Source organism: Gopherus flavomarginatus, chromosome 19 (genome assembly GCF_025201925.1).
Source record: "Gopherus flavomarginatus isolate rGopFla2 chromosome 19, rGopFla2.mat.asm, whole genome shotgun sequence".
In the NCBI taxonomy this organism is placed as follows: Eukaryota; Metazoa; Chordata; order Testudines; family Testudinidae; genus Gopherus; species Gopherus flavomarginatus.
In genome coordinates this window covers 18,545,913-18,568,354 of record NC_066635.1, presented here as the reverse complement: position 1 = coordinate 18,568,354, position 22,442 = coordinate 18,545,913, and the positions used below count along the sequence as shown (strand labels likewise).

At 43.1% G+C, this 22,442-nt stretch overlaps 1 protein-coding gene across 2 annotated transcripts in view; it reads left to right on the top strand.

Annotated features, from left to right (window-relative positions):
* The window catches only part of DHRS11 (dehydrogenase/reductase 11), a 72,848-nt gene extending 58,803 nt beyond the window's left edge, over window positions 1–14,045 (top strand). For both annotated transcript variants that reach the window (XM_050929339.1, XM_050929340.1), the window contains exons 3-7: window positions 1,730–1,824; window positions 3,390–3,519; window positions 5,129–5,221; window positions 7,487–7,552; window positions 10,986–14,045. In XM_050929339.1, coding sequence (XP_050785296.1) covers window positions 1,730–1,824; window positions 3,390–3,519; window positions 5,129–5,221; window positions 7,487–7,552; window positions 10,986–11,027 — 426 coding nt within the window. In that variant the 3' untranslated portion in view covers window positions 11,028–14,045. The remainder of the gene's footprint in view (window positions 1–1,729; window positions 1,825–3,389; window positions 3,520–5,128; window positions 5,222–7,486; window positions 7,553–10,985) is intronic.
* Window positions 14,046–22,442: the final 8,397 nt, after the last annotated feature.

The following is a 22,442-nucleotide window of genomic DNA, read 5'->3' as shown; positions in this document are numbered from 1 at the left end:
CAAAGTAACAATACAGTACTGTGTGAGGCACATTTTCGCAGAGGCCAGTGAAAGCAGTAGCTCTGTGACACTGGCAGATATTGCAAGTATTCTCCTGGAGAGGCTTCAACTACTTGAGATGATTGTGAGCCTCAGGACGAGCAAAACTAATCCTGGCAGCTGCTGCTTCACCTTTGTCCAGCTGAGTCGTGGAGGCTCTTTGATGCTACATATTGATTTCCCTACACTTGTCACTAAAGTAGCGCAGTTAATAAGATTCATAGTGTGGTGGGTGAAGTTTTTTTTGTTTTTGTTTTTTTTCCCCTGATGGTAAAACATTTACTTTTTGGCATCCTCCCCAAATGTAACTGCATGTTGTAAAGCGCTCTGTGTTGCAAGATCATGATGATTTTAGCTCTCTACATTAAACATTGCAGAAATGCCCCTCCGTCCTTGCTCCTTCAAATAGTCTAATAGAGAGGCAAGTTACCAGATCCCCAGGTCGTGTGAGCTGGCACAGCTCCATTAACTTCAGTGGAATAATGCTGATTTACATCAGTTGAGAATCTGAGGCCATTATACTCACGACTTTACGGCTTCACGGAGAGCAGCACTGGTGTTCATAGAGGCTTTTAAAAGCCAAGATCTGTATCTCAAAGATTAGTTTTGGTTGTTTGTTTAAGATTTTGACTGAAACATTCCATTCACACTTTCCTTGACCTTGCTAACTGTGAAATCAAATAGATTTGAAATACCCTGCCTATCCTGGGCTTTACTCCAGCCTTGGAATACAGGGCAACTTTGGTGAGACCTCTAGAGACCTCCCACATAACCAAGGTAAATTTTTAACTTGGTATATCGGGATTTTAGCCTCAAGTTCCCAGTGTGATGGCATTGTGCTGGCTAAATGCCCAGGTAGTGTTTATATGCTCAGCAATGTGCAGTAATTAAAAAAAAAATAATATTGTTTATTTAATTTATTTTTATTGAGGTAGCTCTGAGGAGCTCCAGTCATGAACCAGGACCCCACCGTGCAAGGTGTCGCACAAACACAGAATAAAAAGTCAGTCCCTGCCTCAAAGAACTTACAATGAGAAAACATAGTTTTCACTGTCCCGTAACACAAAACCAACCAAACACGACTTTCCTCTCACTTTGTTTTAAAACAATTAAATAAAATTCATACTGGCTGAGACAAAGCCTAGAGAATTTCACCCCCTTAAAATGAATAATGTTGTTGTTATGGTATCAAACTTTACAAGTCCTATAGATACTGGAATAAACTTGCTAGTGTCTATGTCACTACTGCACTCTACAGGATAGAATCAGAACTGCCTGAGCATTTATCTTAAGACCTATACTGGTGACAGCTAGTGGAGGGTCTCTTTTTTTTTTTTTTTTTTTTTTAAAATCTCAAGTTGTAAGAACCTGTGCTTTGAAGCTGGAGGATCAGACTTCTATCCTGTTAAGTTCTGAATGGTAGAGGTTGCATTGTAGTGACAACTGTGAAGCCCCAGGTGGCTGTGGATTCTTTTGTTAGTCATCAATGCTGGTTCCAGCCACGTTTTTCCTCCATGACCTGTTTTAAAGTGCATGCTAGTTTATTTAAGCAAAACCTATTCCTTTGGGTGCAGTGTGGTTACATGGGTTGTAAATCAAGGTAGAGTTTATGCCAAGCATGCAAGGATGAGCATGAAATCCATGGTTACTGCAAGGGGCTTTAATCTTCATTTTTTTCCTGCTGTTTCAGGTCAATGTTATGGCCGTAAGTATCTGCACTCGGGAGGTCTATCGGTCCATGAAGGAGAGAAACATTGATGATGGCCATATTATTAACATTAACAGGTGAGAGACTGGATTGTGGTATTCACTGAAAATAGGCCTAATTTGCTGTGGGTTGGCTTTCTTTGCTGTTTTCTTTTGTTGCTTTACAGTGCAAAGCATCTGTCTCCCTGTCTCCACTGCTGCTTGTCTCTGGAAGTCCGTCTATATCTAACTGGGAGTTTTTCTGTGAATGTATGTTTTTTAGCCTTTCTGTTTTTGATACCAAAGATTCATGCAGCAGGTTGCCGGTATATGTTACTGACTAGTCCAATATTGTTTCATGCCCTATGTATGTAGCACTTCACAGCTTCTCCTTTTCCAGATAAGGCTGCTTCTTGTGCCACTGTACACACAGTATCGGGACACAGGCTGTCAATGAACCCTCTTCTTTCCCAGATACCCATCCTGGTAGTGCTTCATAAACAACATTCGTTCATGTAAAGCCTGAATAATGGAGCTCTGTGTGGGTGAAGTGTTGGGTTTGGGAAGGTGAAATTCGCCACTTCAGCCAGGGACCAAGGTACAGGCAGAGAGAACAGCTGAACCACTTAGGAATCTGCATAAACACACGGCTTCTCTGGTCTCTTCCCTGGCCCAGATTCTTTGCTGCCCACTGAGCTGGCAAATGTAGGAGTAGTATGGAGAAGCCGCCTGGGAAGGGGGTCTCCATTCACAGCCGCAATGTACGGTTTATGTGTTGCAAAAGGCACTCTGCACTGGGATGATACAGTCACATATCTGGTACTAATATTGACTTCAACTGATGCTGGGCCCTGTATGTTGTCCTATTCTGTTTGTACCTACAATGACAAACGTTCCTCTCATGTTCTAATAAACTCAGGCTTTGCCTACTGGAGATTTTTCCTGGTTACAACCGTTGGTGTCTATGCATCTATATAGCACCAGTACAAATCACAGCTTTTAGCTTTTTTTGCATGTTGACTCTGTGGTGTGGCTACACCACTTACTGACTGGCTACTTCTGGTTAACACTCCCAGTATAGACAGAGCCTTAGTGTCATCCCATATTGAAGCCCTAGGAGCTCAGTCTTTGGGATGAGTCTGAACTTTCTTTCTTTTTAATTTGTTTTGGGGAACGTCAGTAGAGCCAGTTAAAAACTTTGAACATTTTTAATGAAAATTTCAATTTTTAAAAACATTTTGACCACTCTATAAACTGTCAAAAGCAGGAAAGATTGTCATAAAAATGTTGCCCCTACCCCCTTAAAAAAAAAAAAGTCCAAACTTTTCAACTAGCTCTAGAAATCAATTATGTAAAAAAAAAAACAAAAAAAAAACACCACCTCACGGTGCATGATCCTCCCCATTTCATTCTGTAGTTTAATTTGCTCCTCCACTATGCAAAGCCTATTAGCTTGTTTCCTAGCTTACAGCGGGAAAAGTTGAAATTCCATATTTACTCATCCATGTAGGATAGGTATGTTGTTTTTTTTCCCCCTCTCTTTGGGTTCACTATGGCAGCAATACTTCAATTTGTTTAGTATGGTACTGGTTCCTGTTTGGGACATCTCATGCTGTTCCCTGCTCTCCCCCCAATCACCTCTTTTCTTTCCGTTTTCTTCTCAGCATGAATGGCCACAGCGTCGTGCCACAGTCAGTTGTTCATTTTTACAGTGCCACCAAGTATGCTGTTACAGCACTGACGGAGGGGCTAAGACAAGAACTTAGAGAAGCCAAGACTCATATACGAGCTACAGTGAGTGGTTTTTCTCCCTGCCGTTATAATGAACAGTAGAATGCTCACTCATTGTGTGTGTACGAAGTTTTACCTTTAAGGCATGTTTTGGAGGGCTAGGGTAGAACTTCTAAACCAGAGGGCTGAAGACCTGTTCCTGGCTCGGCCTCTGACTTGCTGTGTGCCTCAGCTTCTGGGCATCCAAACCTGAGATATCTCAGGCCTTATTTTCAAGGGATGTTGAGCACCTACCACTCAAACACATTTCATGGTGCACACACACACAAGAGAAGTTAGATAAAAACATAAAAACTGTTACCACAAGGTTGCCAGGTAACACTGTTTTATTTCTGAGAATTCAGAATGATAACACATAAGCCGCAAATAAACAGAGAGCGAGAAAGAAGACTGCTCCCTAAAACGGAGCGGCACAACTCACCCAACCTTACTGTTAGGCCTGGGCTACAGTAGCAGGAGGGGTGGTTCGAACTAAGATGCGCAACTTCAGGTACGCTATTTGTGTAGCTGAAGTCGAAGTATCTTAGTTCGACTTACCTGGCCATCCTCATGGCGGCGAGTCGACTGTTGCGGCTCCCCTATCGACTCCGCTTACTCCTCCAGCCAACGTGGAGTACAGGTGTCGATTAGCAGATAGATTTAGCACGTCCAGATGAGATGTGATAAATCGATCCCCGATACATCGAACACTACCTGCCAGTCCGGTGGGTAGTATAGACATACCCTAAGCTGTCTGCTGTTAGACTCATATCACATGCTCCCCTACCAATCTCCCTAACCTGCAAGAAGGGCCAGGAAAAATCCCTGCAATTTAAAGTGGCAGCGTACAGTTTTAACACAGTTTTCAGTATACCACACACTGAAAATCAGCACCTAATTTGTCCAAGTTTTAACACCCAAAAGTTGAGGCCACCAGAATTAAGGATGGTTGTAGAAATTTAACCTCTCTGTGCCACAGGTCCCTCATCTGTAAAATGGGGTTAATAATTCTTATCTACCTCCCCAGGGTTTGAGGAGGCTTTATTCATGTTAGTAAAGTGCTTTTGAGATCCTCATAGAGACGTGAGTATAAAAATGTGAATGAACAAGAAGTCGCAACGGGAGTCTTGAGACCTCGGTTCTACTGCTTACTTTGTCCCTGACTCGCTGAATGACCTCAGGCGAGTCACTTAGCCCTCCTGTGCCTCAGTTTCCCTTCTGGGAAAGGGATGGGGAACCAGACCAAGAGACAAGAGATAAGGATTCTGTTGGGAGAATAGCCTTTTCTGAGCTGCAGTAACTTACTGAGGAAGGAGGAAAAATATATTAAAAATGGATAATACCAGTCAGAAGCTTTGCTCAAGCTGTTTAGTAAGGTTGGTTCTCAGAGGTATTTTATTCAGCAGTTATACTGTATTGCAAATTATTTTGTTATTTGCTGTGCTGAACCTTCTCTTTGTGGGGTTGGGGAAATATATCAGAGGTACCCATGGTAATTGCCTACAGAGATCATTAAATCAATATCTAGTCTCTTAACATACGTCTTTTTTTTTTTTTTTTTTTTTTTTTTTTTTTTTTTTTACATGAAAGGGGAGTTACAGATCCCATTAGGATGTGCTCTGTTCTTTTCCAGTGTATATCTCCAGGACTGGTGGAAACTGGATTTGCTTTTAAACTTCACGATAATGATCCAGAAAGAGCTGCTGCAACCTACGAAAGCATTAGGGTAGGGAACTCAGAAACGAATGCAGAGGAAATTTACACTGATTGATTGCATGGCGAATGATCTCTCTCTAACTAATAATCTTTTAGGGCCCCAAGTCTGCATGTCACTGAGCGCTTCTTGAAAAGTGCTCAGCATCCTCAACTCTCATAGAAATCAATGGGTGGTGAAGAGACTCAGGACCCATTAGGAGGTTCTCAGCACTTCAGCGGGATTGGACTCTTCAGACTGAATCTCAGATTTTGCACTGACCTCCACATATGCATTGAAGATGTTAATATGTTTCAGTCTTTTTTAAAATTTTCTTATTTACAAGAAGACCATCCAAGTATAAAGATCAACCAATTTTTGACATTGTGTGGGTTTAAGTGTCTTGTGTCTTATTGGAGAGAATACAAATCTGGCAAGTGTACCCCATTAGTGACTACACTTTCTGAAAGCTGGACCTTGCCATTTTGTAGAGATGTTGGTTTAAAATATTTTTTAAAAACTAAGCATCTCCCCTTCAGAACTCATCTTAAGTCTGGTTTATTTAATGAAGTGCTCTAGGAGGAATATAAACCCTCATGTTTCAAGACACAAGCCAGCCTCAAACTAATGGGGGTCAGGAAGGAACCTTACAAAGGAGCAGATTATCCCTTAATTGACTAATGCAGGGTTTCTTGTACCTTCCTCTGAAATGGCTGGTATTCATCAGTGTTGGAGATGGGTCACTGGACTGGATGGGTCACTGGACTGATGCAGTATGGAAATTTCAATGTTTCTAATTATTACCCAGTTTGTCCATGATGTCCAGAGTGTCATCCCATTCCTCATAAAACCCCTAACTTTCAGCTGAGAGGTTGTTTTCCAAATCTCTCCTAGTTGCATCGTCCGTCCCCCACCCCAAAAGCAGAACGTAGTTCTCCATCCTGGGTAAGGGGCAGAAAGTTTAGCTCTGTGAGGAAGTACATCAGGGCTGAGGGATGGAGTCTTCAACCCAACTGATTGGTCTGACTCCAAGTAAAGCCATGAGCTCTAATCCAGGTCATGGATAAGAGTATCTGATATGGTCTGATCCTTCTCCTCCCCATCCTATTCAGGATTTTAGCCCAGTGGACCTGTGTAATGCACATTGTCATAGGCCATATCCCTTGCTCACCCTAAAACCTCCTTTCCAAGGGGGGAGGTGAGGAGTCTTGCTGGGATGATTTTCCCATGTGTGGTCTCTGCTACTGTTGCCCTTTGCTTATTGGGCTAGATGCTTTTGGACACACCCTGGGACTTGTCCCTTCAACTTTAACACAATGACAATAATGGGAGTTTTATTCTGGTCAGCCTTTAAATATATGAAGGAAGTGTCTCAATAAAACAAATCCCATTAAAACAAGCTTAAAACCCAATCTGAGCCTGCCAGAGGGAATCCATGGAGTGTGATCACAATTTGCCTAACCTAGGGAGCAGGTCTTCCTTGGCAGCTTGAAAACTCTCTGTGCACATCACAAACCCACTAGTCTCACTAGTTAGCTCCTGATGCCTTTTTTGTTTATACACAGTATGGAACATAAACGTATCCAGCACAAGTGAGTGAAGTGCATAGGGTGTGTTTAACTTTGATACTGAATAGCCTGCTGCTGACTAAGGCAGGAAGGGAAGAGTATATATTTTTCCTTTGCAAACAGCCCAGTTCTGAAAATCTATTGCTCTGGTCAAATCATGTTTGCAGGCATTAAATTATGACTGTGCCACTGGCTGAAAATCTGCTAGAAGTATTTGCAATATGTGTCTCATAGGGATAGTGTCCAAGGTCTAGAAAGTTGAAATACAGTTTCTAGGAGCAGTAGAGTGATCAAGTGGACAGCACATGGTACTAGAAGCCAGGAAATCGAGGTCCTAGTTTCTGCTCTTCTGCTGCCCTGCTGTATGACCTTGGACAAGTCACTTTCTCCCCCTCTGCTTCTATTTCCCTTCTGAGTTTTGCCTGCCTCATCTATTTAGACTGTAAGCTCTTCAGGACAGGGCCTATCATGCTATGTTTTTGTACAGCACCTAGCACACTGGGGGCCTAATCTCAGCTGATGCATCAAAGCACTGTTGTAATAGTAATATTAATAATAGCCAATGCAAAAATAAAAACAATCAACTTCCCTTGTTAAATTTTTAATGACGTTTTCCCCATGTCTGTTTTTGTTTTTGAAATGTTGTTGATTGTTAAAAGCTGAGCAGTTTTACTGTTAAATTTTCATAAGTAACCTTTTGTCTCGGTTAATATTGGTTCTGTCTTTCCAGTGTCTAAAAGCTGAAGATATGGCCAATGCTGTCATATATGTACTAAGTGCTCCACCTCATGTACAGGTAAGTTGCAACTCATGTGAAATAACATCTCTGTTGTAACAACAATGAGGAGAACTTGTGGCACCTTAGAAACTAACAAATTTGTTTGGGCATAAGCTTTCGTGGGGTAGAACCCACTTCATCAGATGCATGAAGTGAAAAATACAGGAGCAGGTATAAATACATGAAAGGATGGGAGTTGCTTTACCAAGTGTGAGGTCAGTCTAATGAGATACATCAATTAACAGCAGGATATCAAGGGAGGAAAAATAACTTTTGAAGTGGTAAGAGAGTGGCCCATTACAGACAGTTGACAAGAAGGTGTGAGTAATAGTAGGGAGAAATTAGTATTGGGGAAATTAAGTTTAGGTTTTGTAATGCCCCAACCACTCCCCGTCTTTATTCAGGCCTAAACTGGTGATATCCAGTTTTCAAATTAAATCCAGTTATGCAGCTTCACATTTAAGTCTGTTTTTGAAATTTTTTGTTGAAGAATTGCCACTTTTAGGTCTGTTTATTGAGCGACCAGAGAGATTGAAGTGTTCTACTGGTTTTTGAATATTATGATTCCTGATGTCAGACTTGTGTCCATTTATTCTTTTGCGTAGAGACTGTCCGGTTTGGCCAATGTACATGGCAGAGGGGCATTGCTGGCACATGATGGCATGTATCACATTGGTAGATGTGCAGGTGAACGAGCCGTGGATGGTGTGGCTGATGTGGTTAGGCCCTATGATGGTGTGCCTTGAATAGATATGTGGACAGAGCTGGCACCAGGGTTTGTAGCAGGGTTTGGTTCCTGGGTTGGTAGTTTTGTTGTGTGGTGTGTAGTTGCTGGTGAGTATTTGTTTCAGGTTGAGGGGTTGTCTGCAGGCGAGGACTGGCCTTTCTCCCAAAGTCTGTGAGAGTGAAGGACTGTCCTTCAGGATAGGTTGTAGGTCCTTGATAGTGCGCTGGAGAGGTTTTAGCTGCGGGCTGTAGGTGATGGCTAGTGGCTTTCTGTTATTGTCTTTGTTGGGCCTGTCTTGTAGAAGGCGACTTCTCAGTACCCTTCTGGCTCTGTCAGTCTGTTTCTTCACTTCACCAGGTGGGTACTGCAGTTTTAAGAATGCTTGATAAAGATTCTGTAGGTGTTTGCCTCTTGTCTGAGGGATCAGAGAAAATGTGGTTGTATCTTAGAACTTGGCTGTATTTTAGAGCTTGGATTGTGTGATGTGGTCTGGATGAAAGCTGGAGGCATGTAGGTAAGTATAGCAGTCAGTAGGTTTCTGGTGTAGGGTAGTGTTTGTGACCATCGCTTATTAGCACTATAGTGTCTAGGAAGCGGACCTCTTGTGTGAACTGGTGAAGGCTGAGGTTGATGGTAGGGTGGAATTCCTCAAGGGCCTCCTTCCCATGGGTCCAGATGATGAAGATGTCAACAATGTAGTGCAAGTAGAGTAGAGGCGTAAGGGAACGAGAGCTGAGGAAGCGTTGTTCTAAGTCAGCCATAAAAATGTTGGCATACTGAGGGGCCATGCAGGTACCCATAGCATTCCCGCTGACTTTAAGGTATAAATTATCCCCACATCTGAAATAATTGTAGGTGAGGACAAAGTCACAAAGTTCAGCCACTAGGTTTGTCGTGATGGTTTGTTGTGTGTAACTGAAAGAGTAAAGGGGAATTTTGCACACCTGACATCTGTTCGTCAGCATTGTAGTCTCCATATCAGCTGTGTGCTCAGGAGCACATGGCCTAGGGATTAACACTGATCATTTTAGTTACACGTACCTTATGGCAACGTTGAAACTGCAAGGATCCAACAGCTAAAGCCTGCATGTCTACAAGATAACTTTTCTCTGGGGATAGGAACTTTTTATCTGGGACTCCTTCTAGAACCTAGATAAAATGGAAGAAACATGGACCTCTCTTGCGCATTCTGAACTGAGTCTTCGGATGTCCTGCTGACCTTCTTGGGGCTAGATCAGATTCTACCAGTCACCAATTTAGGGCCCAATCTTGCTAAGTGCCCAGGGTCACACAGGATGCGGTGTGGCGGAGCAGGAATTGAATGCAGGTGTCCTACAGGGCTAGCACTCTACCCACTGAACCATCCTTCCTCTCCCTCAGCTCTTTCCAAGGAGTACAGAGTACCTCACACAATGATGCCATATGGGCTGCTAACAGGTCTGATACATATGCTAAGTGCACCCGCTCCCCTCCAGTGGCTGGTCCACACAGAAGATAAGAGGCTATTACTGCTGCTCCTTTAGTCCCAGAAGCCTGTGCTTTTAGTGCTAACGAGCGCCGTGAGGACACCTGCAAGCTGCCAAATTCAGAGTCAAGTTTCAAATTTCCAATACCTCTGCACAGCTAAATCCAATCGTTCCTAGACACTTAAGAACTGATCCTCCGCTCGCTGCTTTCTTGCTTTTATGCCTCTATTAAATTTGCATTTGAGGTAGTTTTTACTTGGTAAATTCCCTTGGGTACTTTCAGTTGCTTTTAAAATCACAATGAATTTGTGGCTCAGACATGAAATAACTTTAGATTCTCCCTCTGTGTTATACACAGACTCCACCCATTCCTCAGCTATATGGCCAGATTGTGGGTGCTGAGCACTTTAGGAAATCTACCTGATATCTATTTTGCACTTGCATTGTGCCTCTTGATCGAGGGTCCCAAAGGGGTTTTCAGGTCTTTTGTGCTTTCAGACATATTTTTCACCCACTACATAATAAATAAAGAAACAGTTTGCTTCTCTGCTGTGTTTCAGCTCTATGCTGGTGTGAAGTAACAAACTCCTGACAATCCAGGTTTGTAGAGACTCTGAAAAAAATATTTGTGAAAAGGCTGAGTGAAGACCCATGTAAATATCAGGTCCATATCATGAAAGCAAGAAAACATGTCAGATGACTTTGGACGCGATCTTTACATGGGGTCCTGCAAAGCCAGGGCATGAGACACATGGATATAAGAGCTGTCTTCCTGAATCATTACGTTGGCCCATTTAGTCCAGTGTCCTGCCTCTGACACTGGTCACTGCTTGCTTCAGAGAAAGTTGCAAGAATCTGTGCAATAAGCAGTTATAACCAGGCCATGTGCAATATTCCTTCATGACTCATTAGGTAGAAGTTGGTTTATGCCCTGAAGCATGAAGATTTATAACCAATATCAGCTTACACTGTCTTCCTTCTCTTCTGTGTACTAAGATTAAAATCATTGTAATTCTGTTAGAAGAAAAAAATCATGGTTAAAAGAAAAAAACTGTTATTAAAAAAAAAACAACAAAACCTAATGACTGGTGGCTGAATAACTCTGAAGGGATCTGTATCTTGTCATACGCATTGTGTTCATTTGCAGTTTGTCATTATTATGTTTCACACATGTTTAGCATGTTTATGTTTAGCACACTGTGAACCTCTTAAAATGGGCTTCAGTGCTACTGTAAAATCATGTACTGGTCTTTTCCAGATTGGAGATATTCAGATGAGACCTACAGAGCAGATTTCATAGCAAATGAAGAGGAATGCAAGGAGCACCATGCATCAATCCTCCTTCACACCCTCCAGCAGTTTAGGGTTTCATCTGCTGGTTGACTAAATTTTAATTGGATTCCAAGGATCACATCTGAAGAATTAATTTTCATTCTCTCTCTCTCACTCTCAGCTGGTGCTGAGCCAGTAAAAAAAAAAAAAAAAAAAAAAAAATTCCTATTGGTCTTGGGTTTCTCTCCCCCTCACTATTACCGTAAATGTAATTTGAAAACACTGCAGGGAAACAAATGAGTGGAATACTGTATATTATTGGCTTGGGTTTTTAGTTTTGTTTGGATCTTGTTTGCAGATGCTCCAGACACACAGGTGAAGTGTCATGAGATATTTGCCAACTTCAAAGCATCACTTGGTTGCTGATTCCTTTCTGCTGATGCACATTCTTTGAATTGTTGCAATGAATTAAATGACACATGACCTGTCACTTTCTTCTCTGTTTTTTAAGTATTATTGTCAGAGGTGTCCCAACGACTTCATTTGGCAGATGTGATTTCCACCTCCTCCCTGGTCAGCTGTGACATACTAATGCATTGGAAGGAGATTTCCTTTGTACTTAGAACAAAGGATTTGTCTTAATACTAGTCCTCTCTTCTAAAGTCAAAACAAGAGACGAGACATCCACTGTCCACCTTTTTCAATATACTTAATGCTTCAGATTTTTGGTGTATATCGTGTATCAGTCAGATCTAATTTCTGTTTCTCTTACATCTATTCAAAGCTAATTTTGCTTGTCAATAATGGTGCATGTGACTCCCCCCTTCCCATTGTATCCGACAGTGCCAGAAGAAGTGCAAAGAGTACTCCTTTCCCGTTTACATGAATTGTGCCTGACAGATCTGAAGAAGTATCTCTGTGTGATTGACATTTCTCGCTCGGTAGGTAGATAGATGGAGGATATGCACCTGAATTTCCACAGGTTAGGGAATGACTATCTAACGTATAAGTGGCATAGTTAAAGTGTGAGTGGGTTGTTTGGTCTTTTTAATAAAAGTAAAATAAAATTGTGTACAGTCTTCTTGTGATCATATATATCCTTTGTACCACCTCATAGTATTCTTGAGGTTTTTGTATGTTTGATATTTGCATGTGTTGACACTTTTTGGAAATATTGACAGTCTTAGAAATGCTGTATGGTGCTCTTTAAATGCTGATTGCTGAAAGCTAGTGAGTTGGAAATGTTGAAACTGTGAAATGGTATATGATCAGATTCTTGGGGTGGGGGGGAGAGAGAGAGGGGTGAACCATACTGAAGCTGTCCAGAATGCTGACTTCTAAACTGCAGGCATAAAGCCTCATTCTGCTCTCATAACCAGTTTTATGCTGATGTAATTCCACTGAGTTACACCTGATTTACACTGGTTTAGGACTCAGTAGAGTCAGGCCCATAACTGATTACATGTACAGTTGCAAAACTACTTTAGCAACCATGTTTAGACTCCGTTAGAATGGTATTAAAGAGACATAGATGTGCACTCCAACCTGATACGCAATTGTGGAGCTGTTAATATGTGTTGCCTTAAGATTCTGATTTCACTTCTGCTGTGCTCCAAATTTCCTGTAGCATATCCGGTGGTGAACCCGTTGTATTAGGTGGAGCAGGTGTGGTCAAGTGACCTGAGCACAGGACTGGGAGCCAGGGAACTTGATTCTGATCTCTTCACATACACCAGTTTTACACCATCTGTGGGTGTTACTCCTTGTTTATATCAGTGTAAGAGAGACCAGGATCACGCCAAATCCTGACTTCCAATTCCCTCTTTAGCCTTGGGCAAGCCTCTCTGCCTCAGTTTCCCCATCTGTAAAATGGGGATGATAATACTTACCTACCTCACAGGGATGTTGTGAGGACTCATTATCTGTTTTGTAAAGCACTTTGAATGTGAAAAGCGCTATGTAAGTGCTAAGTATTGTTATTAAGTATTATTAACTACATCTTGTGATACACAGAATTACTTGTGCCAAAGGTTGGCAACAGTAGACAGATATGGCCTGAATAGCTGGTAATGCATACGTTAGTAATGCTGGCATAAATGAAAAGAAATACAACTTTTTTTCCTCTTTAAAAGCATGTTGTTTTTTTCTTTCCATTCCTGGTTTCTCATCCCCTCTCTGCTGGGTAAGGCAAGTGCTGACTCAGCCATTTCTGGATTTGGCTTTTTAATTCATTGTAGGTTAAATTCATCACTGTGCAGAGAACTCGAACCAAGCAAATGCACCACTTAAGTCCCATTTACTGATGTATTGGTCCTCTGCACAGGTGTGAATTTTACACTGGGTGCTGAATGTTTAGAAATTGGAAACCTGCTGGTGGGGGAAATCCTTAAGCCCCTGTCCAGCAAAGCACTTAACCACATGCTTGACATTGAAGTCAAAGGGAATACTCACATGCTTAAAGTTAAGCACATGCTTAAGTGCTTTGCTGAATCAGGGCCTAAATCGATAATTCTGCTTTGACTTCAGAGAGCATTACTGAAGGTATCTTCCTATGATTTAGTTGGTGTTGGTCCTGCTTTGAGCTCTCTTCCAGCCCTGATATTCTATGAAAAGGGCCGTTCCAGTTTGCTAGTGTTCCTTAAAATGTGAACTAGTGACCTCATGGTTTTAAAAGTCCCATTCAAATGTTTTTCTACATATGTAACTTTCTCGACTGATAAAATAATGTGTTGTCTTTCAAAGTATTTCGCTCCCAACTGTCTAGTATATTTTCCGTTCCAAATTTTTTAGGGAATTTTTTCCTGCTGCCAGTTAACTTTCTACCTTTGGCTGATTTCCTAAAACACGTGCAGATCTTTAAGGGGCTTGAAAACAGATGGCTACTTCTGCTCTTCCGCCGCTCATTTACACTTACTTTGAACCATCTTTCCGGAATGATGTGGCATTGGCAACACTACTATGAAGAGGAGGGGTTGTTTTGAAACCCCCCAAACAGGAGGGTGAACTGTTTAATTTATCGATAAGTTTCTAATTGTGAACTGTAAAATAAAAAAGAGAAAAATACTATGGCTTTGTCCTACTTTTAAAATATATTAATATACAGTGTGACAGATCCAAACCAGTGGGGTACAGGAGTCTGGTAGAGGGCAAATATACTGGTCACTGGGTGAGTAGTTTTCAGGGGCTGCACTAGAGTAATCAGGAACCTGCTAGAACCAATTAAGGCAGACAGGCTGATTAGAACACCTGCAGCCAATCAAGGCAGGCTAATCAGGGCACCTGGGTTTAAAAAGGAGCTCACTCCAGTCAGGTGAGGGGGAGCCAGAGGAGAGGAAGTGCATGTGAGGAGCTGGGCGCAAGAGGCACAAGGAGCTGAGAGTGAGAGGGTGTGCTGCTGGAGGACTAAGGAGTACAAGCGTTATCAGACACCAGATGGAAGGTCCTGTGGTGAGGATAAAGAAGGTGTTTGGAGGAGGCCATGGGGAAGTAGCCCAGGGGGGTGTAGCTGTCATGCGGCTGTTACAAGAGGCACTATAGACAGCTGCAATCCACAGGGCCCTGGGCTGGAACCTGGAATAGAGGGCGGGCTTGGGTTCCCCCCAAACCTCCCAACTCCTGATCAGACATAGGAGAAGTTGAACCAGACTGTGGGGAGATCACTGAGGTGAGAAAATCTGCCAATAAGCGCAGGACCCACCAAGGTAGAGGAGGAACTTTGTCACAACAGTTAAATTCTTGTGTAAAAAACCACTTATGAAAGCAGAGTGATTTCAGGGTGGGGAACATAGCTTCCTTTTGTTTTTGTACAGGGCCTAGCACATTGTTGGCACTCTGGAAACCAATAATAATTCTTGATGTTAAATTGTAGCAGTGATGTGTTTTTATTAAAGATACAGATGTTCTTTCTGACAGTATCTGCCAATGCCTGTGTCCGAATATGGTGGAGGGAATATTCTCGGGTTACATGTCTAAGAATGGGTGACTCAGAAACTGGTATAAGAGCTGGTGGTGGTTTTGCTAGCCCTTAAGTGATGCAGCAGGCAGGCGGAGTTGCAGGGGAGAGACTTTTATTGAACATACATAGAGACCAGTGTTTACACGCTGAGAGGTCACTGTTTGTCAGGTAGCACTGGGCCACCAACATACAATCCAGAGCCCCTAGTGTCACACCTACCTAGGTCCTTCCTGAAAGCTGTCCCTCTTCCTTCAGTCCCACTCTTCATTGTACGGGGCAAAATGAACTATTTGTCTCAGTATTTTAAGGAAACACTTTCCAACAGAGTGGTTTAAAAACGATTGAGTCTGGGTCTGATCCCTTCCTTGTGTGAGTAATCCTTAATCAGGTGGGCCCCAAGCCTGCAGTCAGGCCCCATGGGTTGGCCTTGCACCTGTACAGAACCTTATTGACTTCAGCAGGGGTCCACCAGAGCACAAGTTGCTACCCAAATGAATCCCACTTCAGGGTCTGTGCTTATGGGGACTCTCACTAAAGCCAAGGTCTCAGATGAGTAAAGGCTGAATGAAGGTTGGGCCCTTACTTTCATGGCAACCATTTGTGTAATTGCTTTAAAACATACAGAGGATGATCCAGAACCCACTGAAGTCAATGTAAGGAGTCCCAATTACTCCAGTGCTCTTTCGATTGGCCTCATGGATGCTCATCTTTCAGAGGGAGATGTTTGCAAAAAGAGCATTCTGTTATCTCGTGAATAACCAGTTTAGGTTGGATTCTGCTACTCATCCTCACATTGAGTAGAACCTTAATCTGCAAGTTCTTCCACTGATTTCAGTGGGACTGTCTGTGAGGTAAAGTACTAAACATCCGTGTGGCAGAATCTGACTCTGAATTGCATTTTTGAACTACTCAAGGAATGAGGTACCACCACCCTGGAAAACATAGACTTGCATCTGAAACTAGCACTGTCTCTTTGTAGGAAATCTTTCGTTCGTTACTGGGGGGCAAACAATACAGAAGACTCTTTTTTTTTTCCATCATTTTTCCATTATTTATGAATCACCTTCCAATTTACCCAAGTGCAAAGGCACATTTAACAGCCAGTGTTTGCTCCATCACAATAGAATTGTTTGCAATGACAAACGGGTGGCTGGAAAAAAATTGTTAACTGAGTATTAACAAATGGTTGGGTGTCTTGTGAGCAGCCAGAAAGACCTTGTGAAATAGAAGGGCAGCGTTGCCAACTCTTGTGACTTTTTTTTATCACACGTCTCCCATTATTTGCTATTTATCATGAAGCCCTAGCTCCAGGAGTCGTGATTATGTGAGAATCTCAGCATTTATTAAGAAATAGTAAGTTGCTATCCATCCTCAGAGAAAACCTTGGAAAGGTAAGATAAGTGCATCCGGAAGGTTCAAAAACCAAAAGGCAAATAAACAGAGTGCAGTGTTCCTTTACATTTTATGATTTTAAAGCCAATCTCATGATTTTGGGGGTCTGAAACATGTTTTTTTGAAAGTTTCAGGTTGACAATACTAGAAAGGACTAAAAGAAACTTGACTGGTTCTATGAAATCCTTTGTTATTTAAAAGATTGTCCCAACATTAGAATACATGCTCTTAAGGCCTTGGACCTCCAGCTTTGCAGGAGCTGGGCTTAAGAGGATTACTTGTGTGAGCAAGTTGTGCAGGAAAAAAACCTAAAGGCCCAAAAGCTCAAACTGATATTTATTATGGACATGATCCTGCACCCACTGAAGTCAATGGGCCCAGTTCACCTTTGCCCTGCACCCAGTTTAGTCTTTTACACAAGTTAAAGTGGACCTAAAAATACTTCCAAATCAGAATGGCAGCATTTTGCACTGGTATAAAAGTGCAGGGTAATAGTGAATTGGAGCCAATGGGAGCAGATTTGGCTGACTCAATGCATCGTTTGAGCCATTCCTATTTGTAATCCTAATATTGCAAATATGATGCAGCTCAGTTGTAAACACTTAGGGTAAAATCCTAGCCTCAGTAAAGTCAATTGTAGTTTTGCTGTTGATTTCAGTGGGTCAGGATTTCACCTTTACAATTTATATTTCCAGCTGGTTAGACATTGTTTGGACAGACGCCACCGTCCAGTGCATTTTACAGCCTGCCTGACTGCACAATGCCTAGCAGAAGGGAGTCACAGATCACTCTAGAGTAACTGAAGTTCTAACAGGTTTTTTTTTAATATTTAAGGTGCTGCTTGGGCCTCAGAATGTACCTGTGCTGCATGCCAGGCTGAGAGGCTCCTGAGTTCTCAGCATTTGTTTTTTGCTGTTGGGTTTCTTTGGGTGGTGTTGCTGGAAGTGAGGAGTTCAAGAACAGCACTGGAAACCAGTAACACATCAGAGGAGCCTTCTAAAGCCTCAGTCCCACAGAGGGACCCTTCTGCCCTCACAGAGTCCCACTGACTTCTCTGGGGTTCAGGGTGAACAGAAGAGACTGCCCATGTGGGTCTCACAGTGGCTCAGACCCCAGATAGATGGTGTGGGTCCAGGTGTGTGTGCACAGACAGATATCTAAGGCCAAATTCTGCCAGCCTTAAGCCAGTCTGTGGCGAGCCTCTGTGCAGCCATGAACAAAGCCTCCATCTCAAGCCCTCTCTACAGGCCCCAGCCACAATCACCCTCTTATGTAAATAGGATATCTCCATTAATTTATTTATCTCCTAGAACTGGAAGGGACCTTGAAAAGTCAAGTCCAGCTCCCTGCCTTCACTAGCAGGACCAAGTACTGATTTTGTCCCAGATCCCTAAGTGGCCCCCTCACGGATTGAACTCGCAACCCTGGGGTTAGCAGGCCAATGCTCAAACCACTGAGCTATCCCTCCCCCCCACAATCAGGAGCTGCTCAGAGCTGGCACCCACACGGGTTCAACTATAGGCAATGGAGTTACTCCAGAATTACGCCAGCGTACAGGAGAATCTAGCCTAGTTTGCCTGCATGCAGCGCAATGCGTCCTCCGCCCGGAGCTTCTCTGAGGGCTGATATGGCTTCACAGAGCCCCCTGGTTGTGTCTGTGGCTGGCACAATCTGACCTCAAAACCGTATAAACCTGTTAGTTCAAAGGGATACAACTGAGAGCTAAATTTAGCCATCGGTCCCCTCCTTAGTGTGCCTGTTTTCCTGGCTGTGCTGCCTCAGGCTGCCATGTACGCCTGACCCCTCCCTGTAAAGTTGTGGAGGGGGGAAACACAGCTGGATAAGGCAGCATTGTGCAGTATCTTCACGTCGCCTATCCTGGAGACTCATCGGTGCTTTCTGGCAAAGACAGCAGCCTGCCCCCTTCTATTATGTTGTGTGTAACCTTGCCCGTGAAATACAACATTGACTTTTACCAGCCCATGTACATTCCCCGTTGATAAAGGTCAATTGTCTGGCTAGCTTTGTTCTGCCCGTTTCTTAAGTATTTTCTCTTTTATTTTTTTTGACTGTGCTGATGCTAATTTTCCTGTCCCCATTGTCAGCCCATTGATGACATAGCTTTCTGTTTGATTCCACTCAGCATTTGGATGCAGTTGTCTACCATCCTGGGCGGGACCCTCTGTGAAGCAGTGTCTGTGCGGGCTGGTTTCACGTTCTGCTGCACGTTGCCGGTGTCTACTTCACTTTGCAGAGGATAATGGGATCTGGGGGACAGAGTTTGTGGGCTTACAAGCCCTAAGAGAGGATGAGTTCTCTGCTCTTCAGCCATGTAGAGACTAGGAAAAGAATCCATGTTTAAAATGCTGGCTAATATGTGTTTACATGCTAGTGTAGATGGGAGTCTAACATCTTTAAAAAAAAAAAAGGCATCAGTTGGTCTTGTTCAAGCCTTGGGATTTAACTTGTTCTCCAACATGACCTATATTCCTAGACTGCAGCCGCCTCCACACTACTGCTGAACGCACAGATCCTATCCTTGCATTTCCTCCTGTGCAGCGTGGGCTCCACTCTGGCTCACAGGCCTGAGCCCCAGGCTCACTGCAGGTTCACTGGCGGAGTGGTGATCGGAGCACAGCAGCTGCTGGGAAGCAGGAGAGTGGGGATGGGCTCAGCACACACCTGCGCTGACCCCAGCCTGTAATGTGATAATTAAGTGGTTAAAAAAATACCGGTGAGTTTTCCTTTTAATGTCTTGACAATGAAAACCTGATAATTGGATAGCGGGCACTTGAGCTCAGCGTTAATGAGCTCAGAGACACTGTGATGCACCATGTCCTTCATTGTTGTTAGGAATAATCTCTTTAACCTAGTAACCCCTAGAAGTATTGGAAACAAACCACTGGTTACAAAAATGCTGCTGGTATACGACCCTTTCCTTGCTAGCTCTCTGGGTGTCCTGCTACTATACCTTTAAGGCTCCCATGAAACCAACGGAGGGTCAGCCCTTACATATTGCTGCCTGCTATTACATCCCGTTTCTTTTCCACTCAGACCTGTGGGGCTTAGCAATAGCCGGAGGATTTGCACAAAAGACCTGGTGCCTAGGTAGTGCGGTGGAGCTAAGGGACATGGAAACACGGAGGCAGATGGGCAATGGTTGGAGCAGGAGATTGGGAGTCAGCACCCCTGGGTTCCATTCTGACTATTGCTCCTGATGCACTGTGTGAGCTCAGCTGAAGCCCTTCTATGCATAAGGATCCCCTGTCTGTAACCTGGTAATAATATTAATACCCGCTCCATGGTGCCCTGATTGTCTATAGGTTGGAACAGGGACCTTTGGTGTTGCTATGTCCTAATTTTTTTTTCTTTTTTCTGGTGTGAGTTAAACCATGCAAACAGTTGTTGCTTTGCAGAGCAGTTCCCCTCGCAAAGCCTGTCTCTCTGCAAGATGAGTATTTAGCTCCATCCGCGGGGCAGACTGATGGATACCTCACGATACAAGGCCCAAATGTGGGATGCAGTGGGGAGAGAGATCCCCAAAACCAGCAGCTGCCCCTACCTTAAAAAAAAAAATAAAAATAGAAGGCTCTAAGAAATGGTTTGTATTGTCTATAATGGAAGCTACCCGATGTCAGGAATGTCAATTCTGGATTATGATGAAAGTGACAGGCTACAACATTGGATGGGACCGAGACAAATTTGAGTCTCAACTGAGGGTCATCCTGCCTAATGAGGGGCAGTTAAGAGGCAACCGGAAGGTACCAAGTTCAGACTGTCAAACCCAATCAGGGAGAAGACAATGTTCCATTAACTGTGGTCAGCAAAGCAGAAGCCCCCGTTTTCAAAAATGCTTTGAGTTTGGAAGGCAGACAAAAGACACTAATGGAATCCAGTATATGGAGCACATCCTACTCAGGCTAAAAGGGAAAAGCCTCCTCTGAAAGATCATGGTAAATTAGGAGCCCTAAAGAGCATTCTTAGGCGGATTAGGTGGTGGTGATATTTATCAGGGCTAGTTACAAGCAAGGACATGTGACAATAAATGCATAGGTAATAAGGATTGCTCTAAAGCTCCTCCTTTGGGTTGGGGCTTGTTGGCACTCCAGTTGTGTCCAGTTGAGCACTGACAGGTTGTTCAGATCCACAACCTCTACCCAAATGCTACAGTGATAAATATGTTATAAATCAATGTACAGGAGCTAGACAGGTATAGCGCATGTGTCTGCACATTAAAATCAATGGCAACGGTATCTGTTTTAGTGGGCTCAGGATCAGGCCTGTAGACAGATCATATAGACAGGGCTCTGTCAGGTTAAAAATCAGGTTTCAATGGACATTTTCTAGCTGTGTTACTAATGGCAGAGGGAGAGCTCTGTACCTGCTTTGACGTTGAGGAATGACTTGGGTGACTTGTTCTCTTCTGGGAAACAAATTAGATGTTTTTTTTTCCTCTTAATTAAATGGCATTTCTATTGCAGGGAGGAGACTGACGCTTCTGGAGCAAGGCCTAGATCTGTTTATAAACTCATGCAATGGCAGATGGATACTACCCTGATGGGCACCTTATAAATGCAGTGGGTAATGTCTCATGAGACCTGTTGTTGCCGTTGCTTCATTATTGCATTGGAGTGAATCAGGAGTAATCCACTGAAGCCATATGGGTTACACTAATATGAAACAAACAGCATAAAGACACCTAAAAGTCTGCAGAAAACAGATCTTGGCTGGTGGAAAACTGCTGGCCCTGCCCAGTGGAGGAAGCTCATCGGGACTTGGCCAAAGTGCATTGTACTACAACACAGTAACTCTTCTCTCTCACTTCCCAGGGTCTATTTATAAGGCTAGAAGGCTCATGAAAGTAGAGGGCCAAACAGTGCTGAAAAATGGAAGAGCTCCTAAAGGATCCCAGTCTCGCTGACCTGCTCTGTCCCTGCCCCAATGTCTCTTTGGATCTGATCTCCAAGTGCTCAGGCATGTGAGAGTAGAATCGTCCTCTGCACTTCTGAGTTTGATTTTATTTTTGAGGGCACAAAGATTGTGTGTGTGTGAGTGTGAGAGAGAGAGAGAGAGAGAGAGAGAGATCGAGATCTGCACAATAAATAAATAAAGCTGGAGACGAACATATGGGCCTGCTTGAAAATGCCATCTGCCAGCAGCAGCCTGCAACTGCTCTAAATACCAGAGGGTAGGAAAGGCAAGTTGCTGTTGAATCTTTCGATTTCCTAAGTGAACACAGTTTTAATGAATAGGGCCTTAAGCCTTCTGATTTACACCTACACACACACACAACTGCTCCCTACTGCCTGTGGTCTCCAATGCACGGCTGTAATTCAGCAATGGGTCTGAAATTAACTGTCTGCCTTAGCATCACAACACGGTGCTAGAGCCAGGTTAATGCACGCTCTATCGAAATGAAGTAATCGATAAGTTCCTGTATCTGTATATATCTTTTGTTTTTAAAGTGAGTTGCTAATGATGTAATGTCTTTTAATTGATCTGGGATAATAATAGTTTGTACTGTTACACTGTGCTTATCACATGGTGCAGGGCGGAAAGGACAACTGGATTCACCTCTCCTGTGTAGCATGCTCAACTTTTATGGAGCTGTCTAAAGGAGGCAGATGTAACAAATACAGCCCACAAGGATGAGGCAGAAAAGCCCTAGAAATGGTTTAATTTGAAACACGCACACAGTGGAGACAAGCTAAAAGGGATAATGTTGGTGTTTTTAGGCTCAACCTTTGACTAAGCTGAAAGTAGTGAATGTGTTCCCCAGACGTGCACCCTTCTGATCAGGAATAGCCAACCCTACCAAGGTTTGTGTTTGAAAAGGGCTAGCTTGTGGGGTCTAAATTAGCTGTTACCACTTTAGAAAGAGATCTTAGAGCCATTGTGCATAGATCTCTGAAAACATCCACTCACTGTGCAGTGGCAGTCAAAAAAAGCTAACAGAATGTTGGGAATCATTAAGAAAGGGATAGAGAATAAGACAGAAAATACCATATTACCTCTATATAAATCCATGGTACGCCCACATCTTGAATACTGCGTGCAGCTGTGGTCGCCCCATCTCAAAAAAGATATATTGGAATT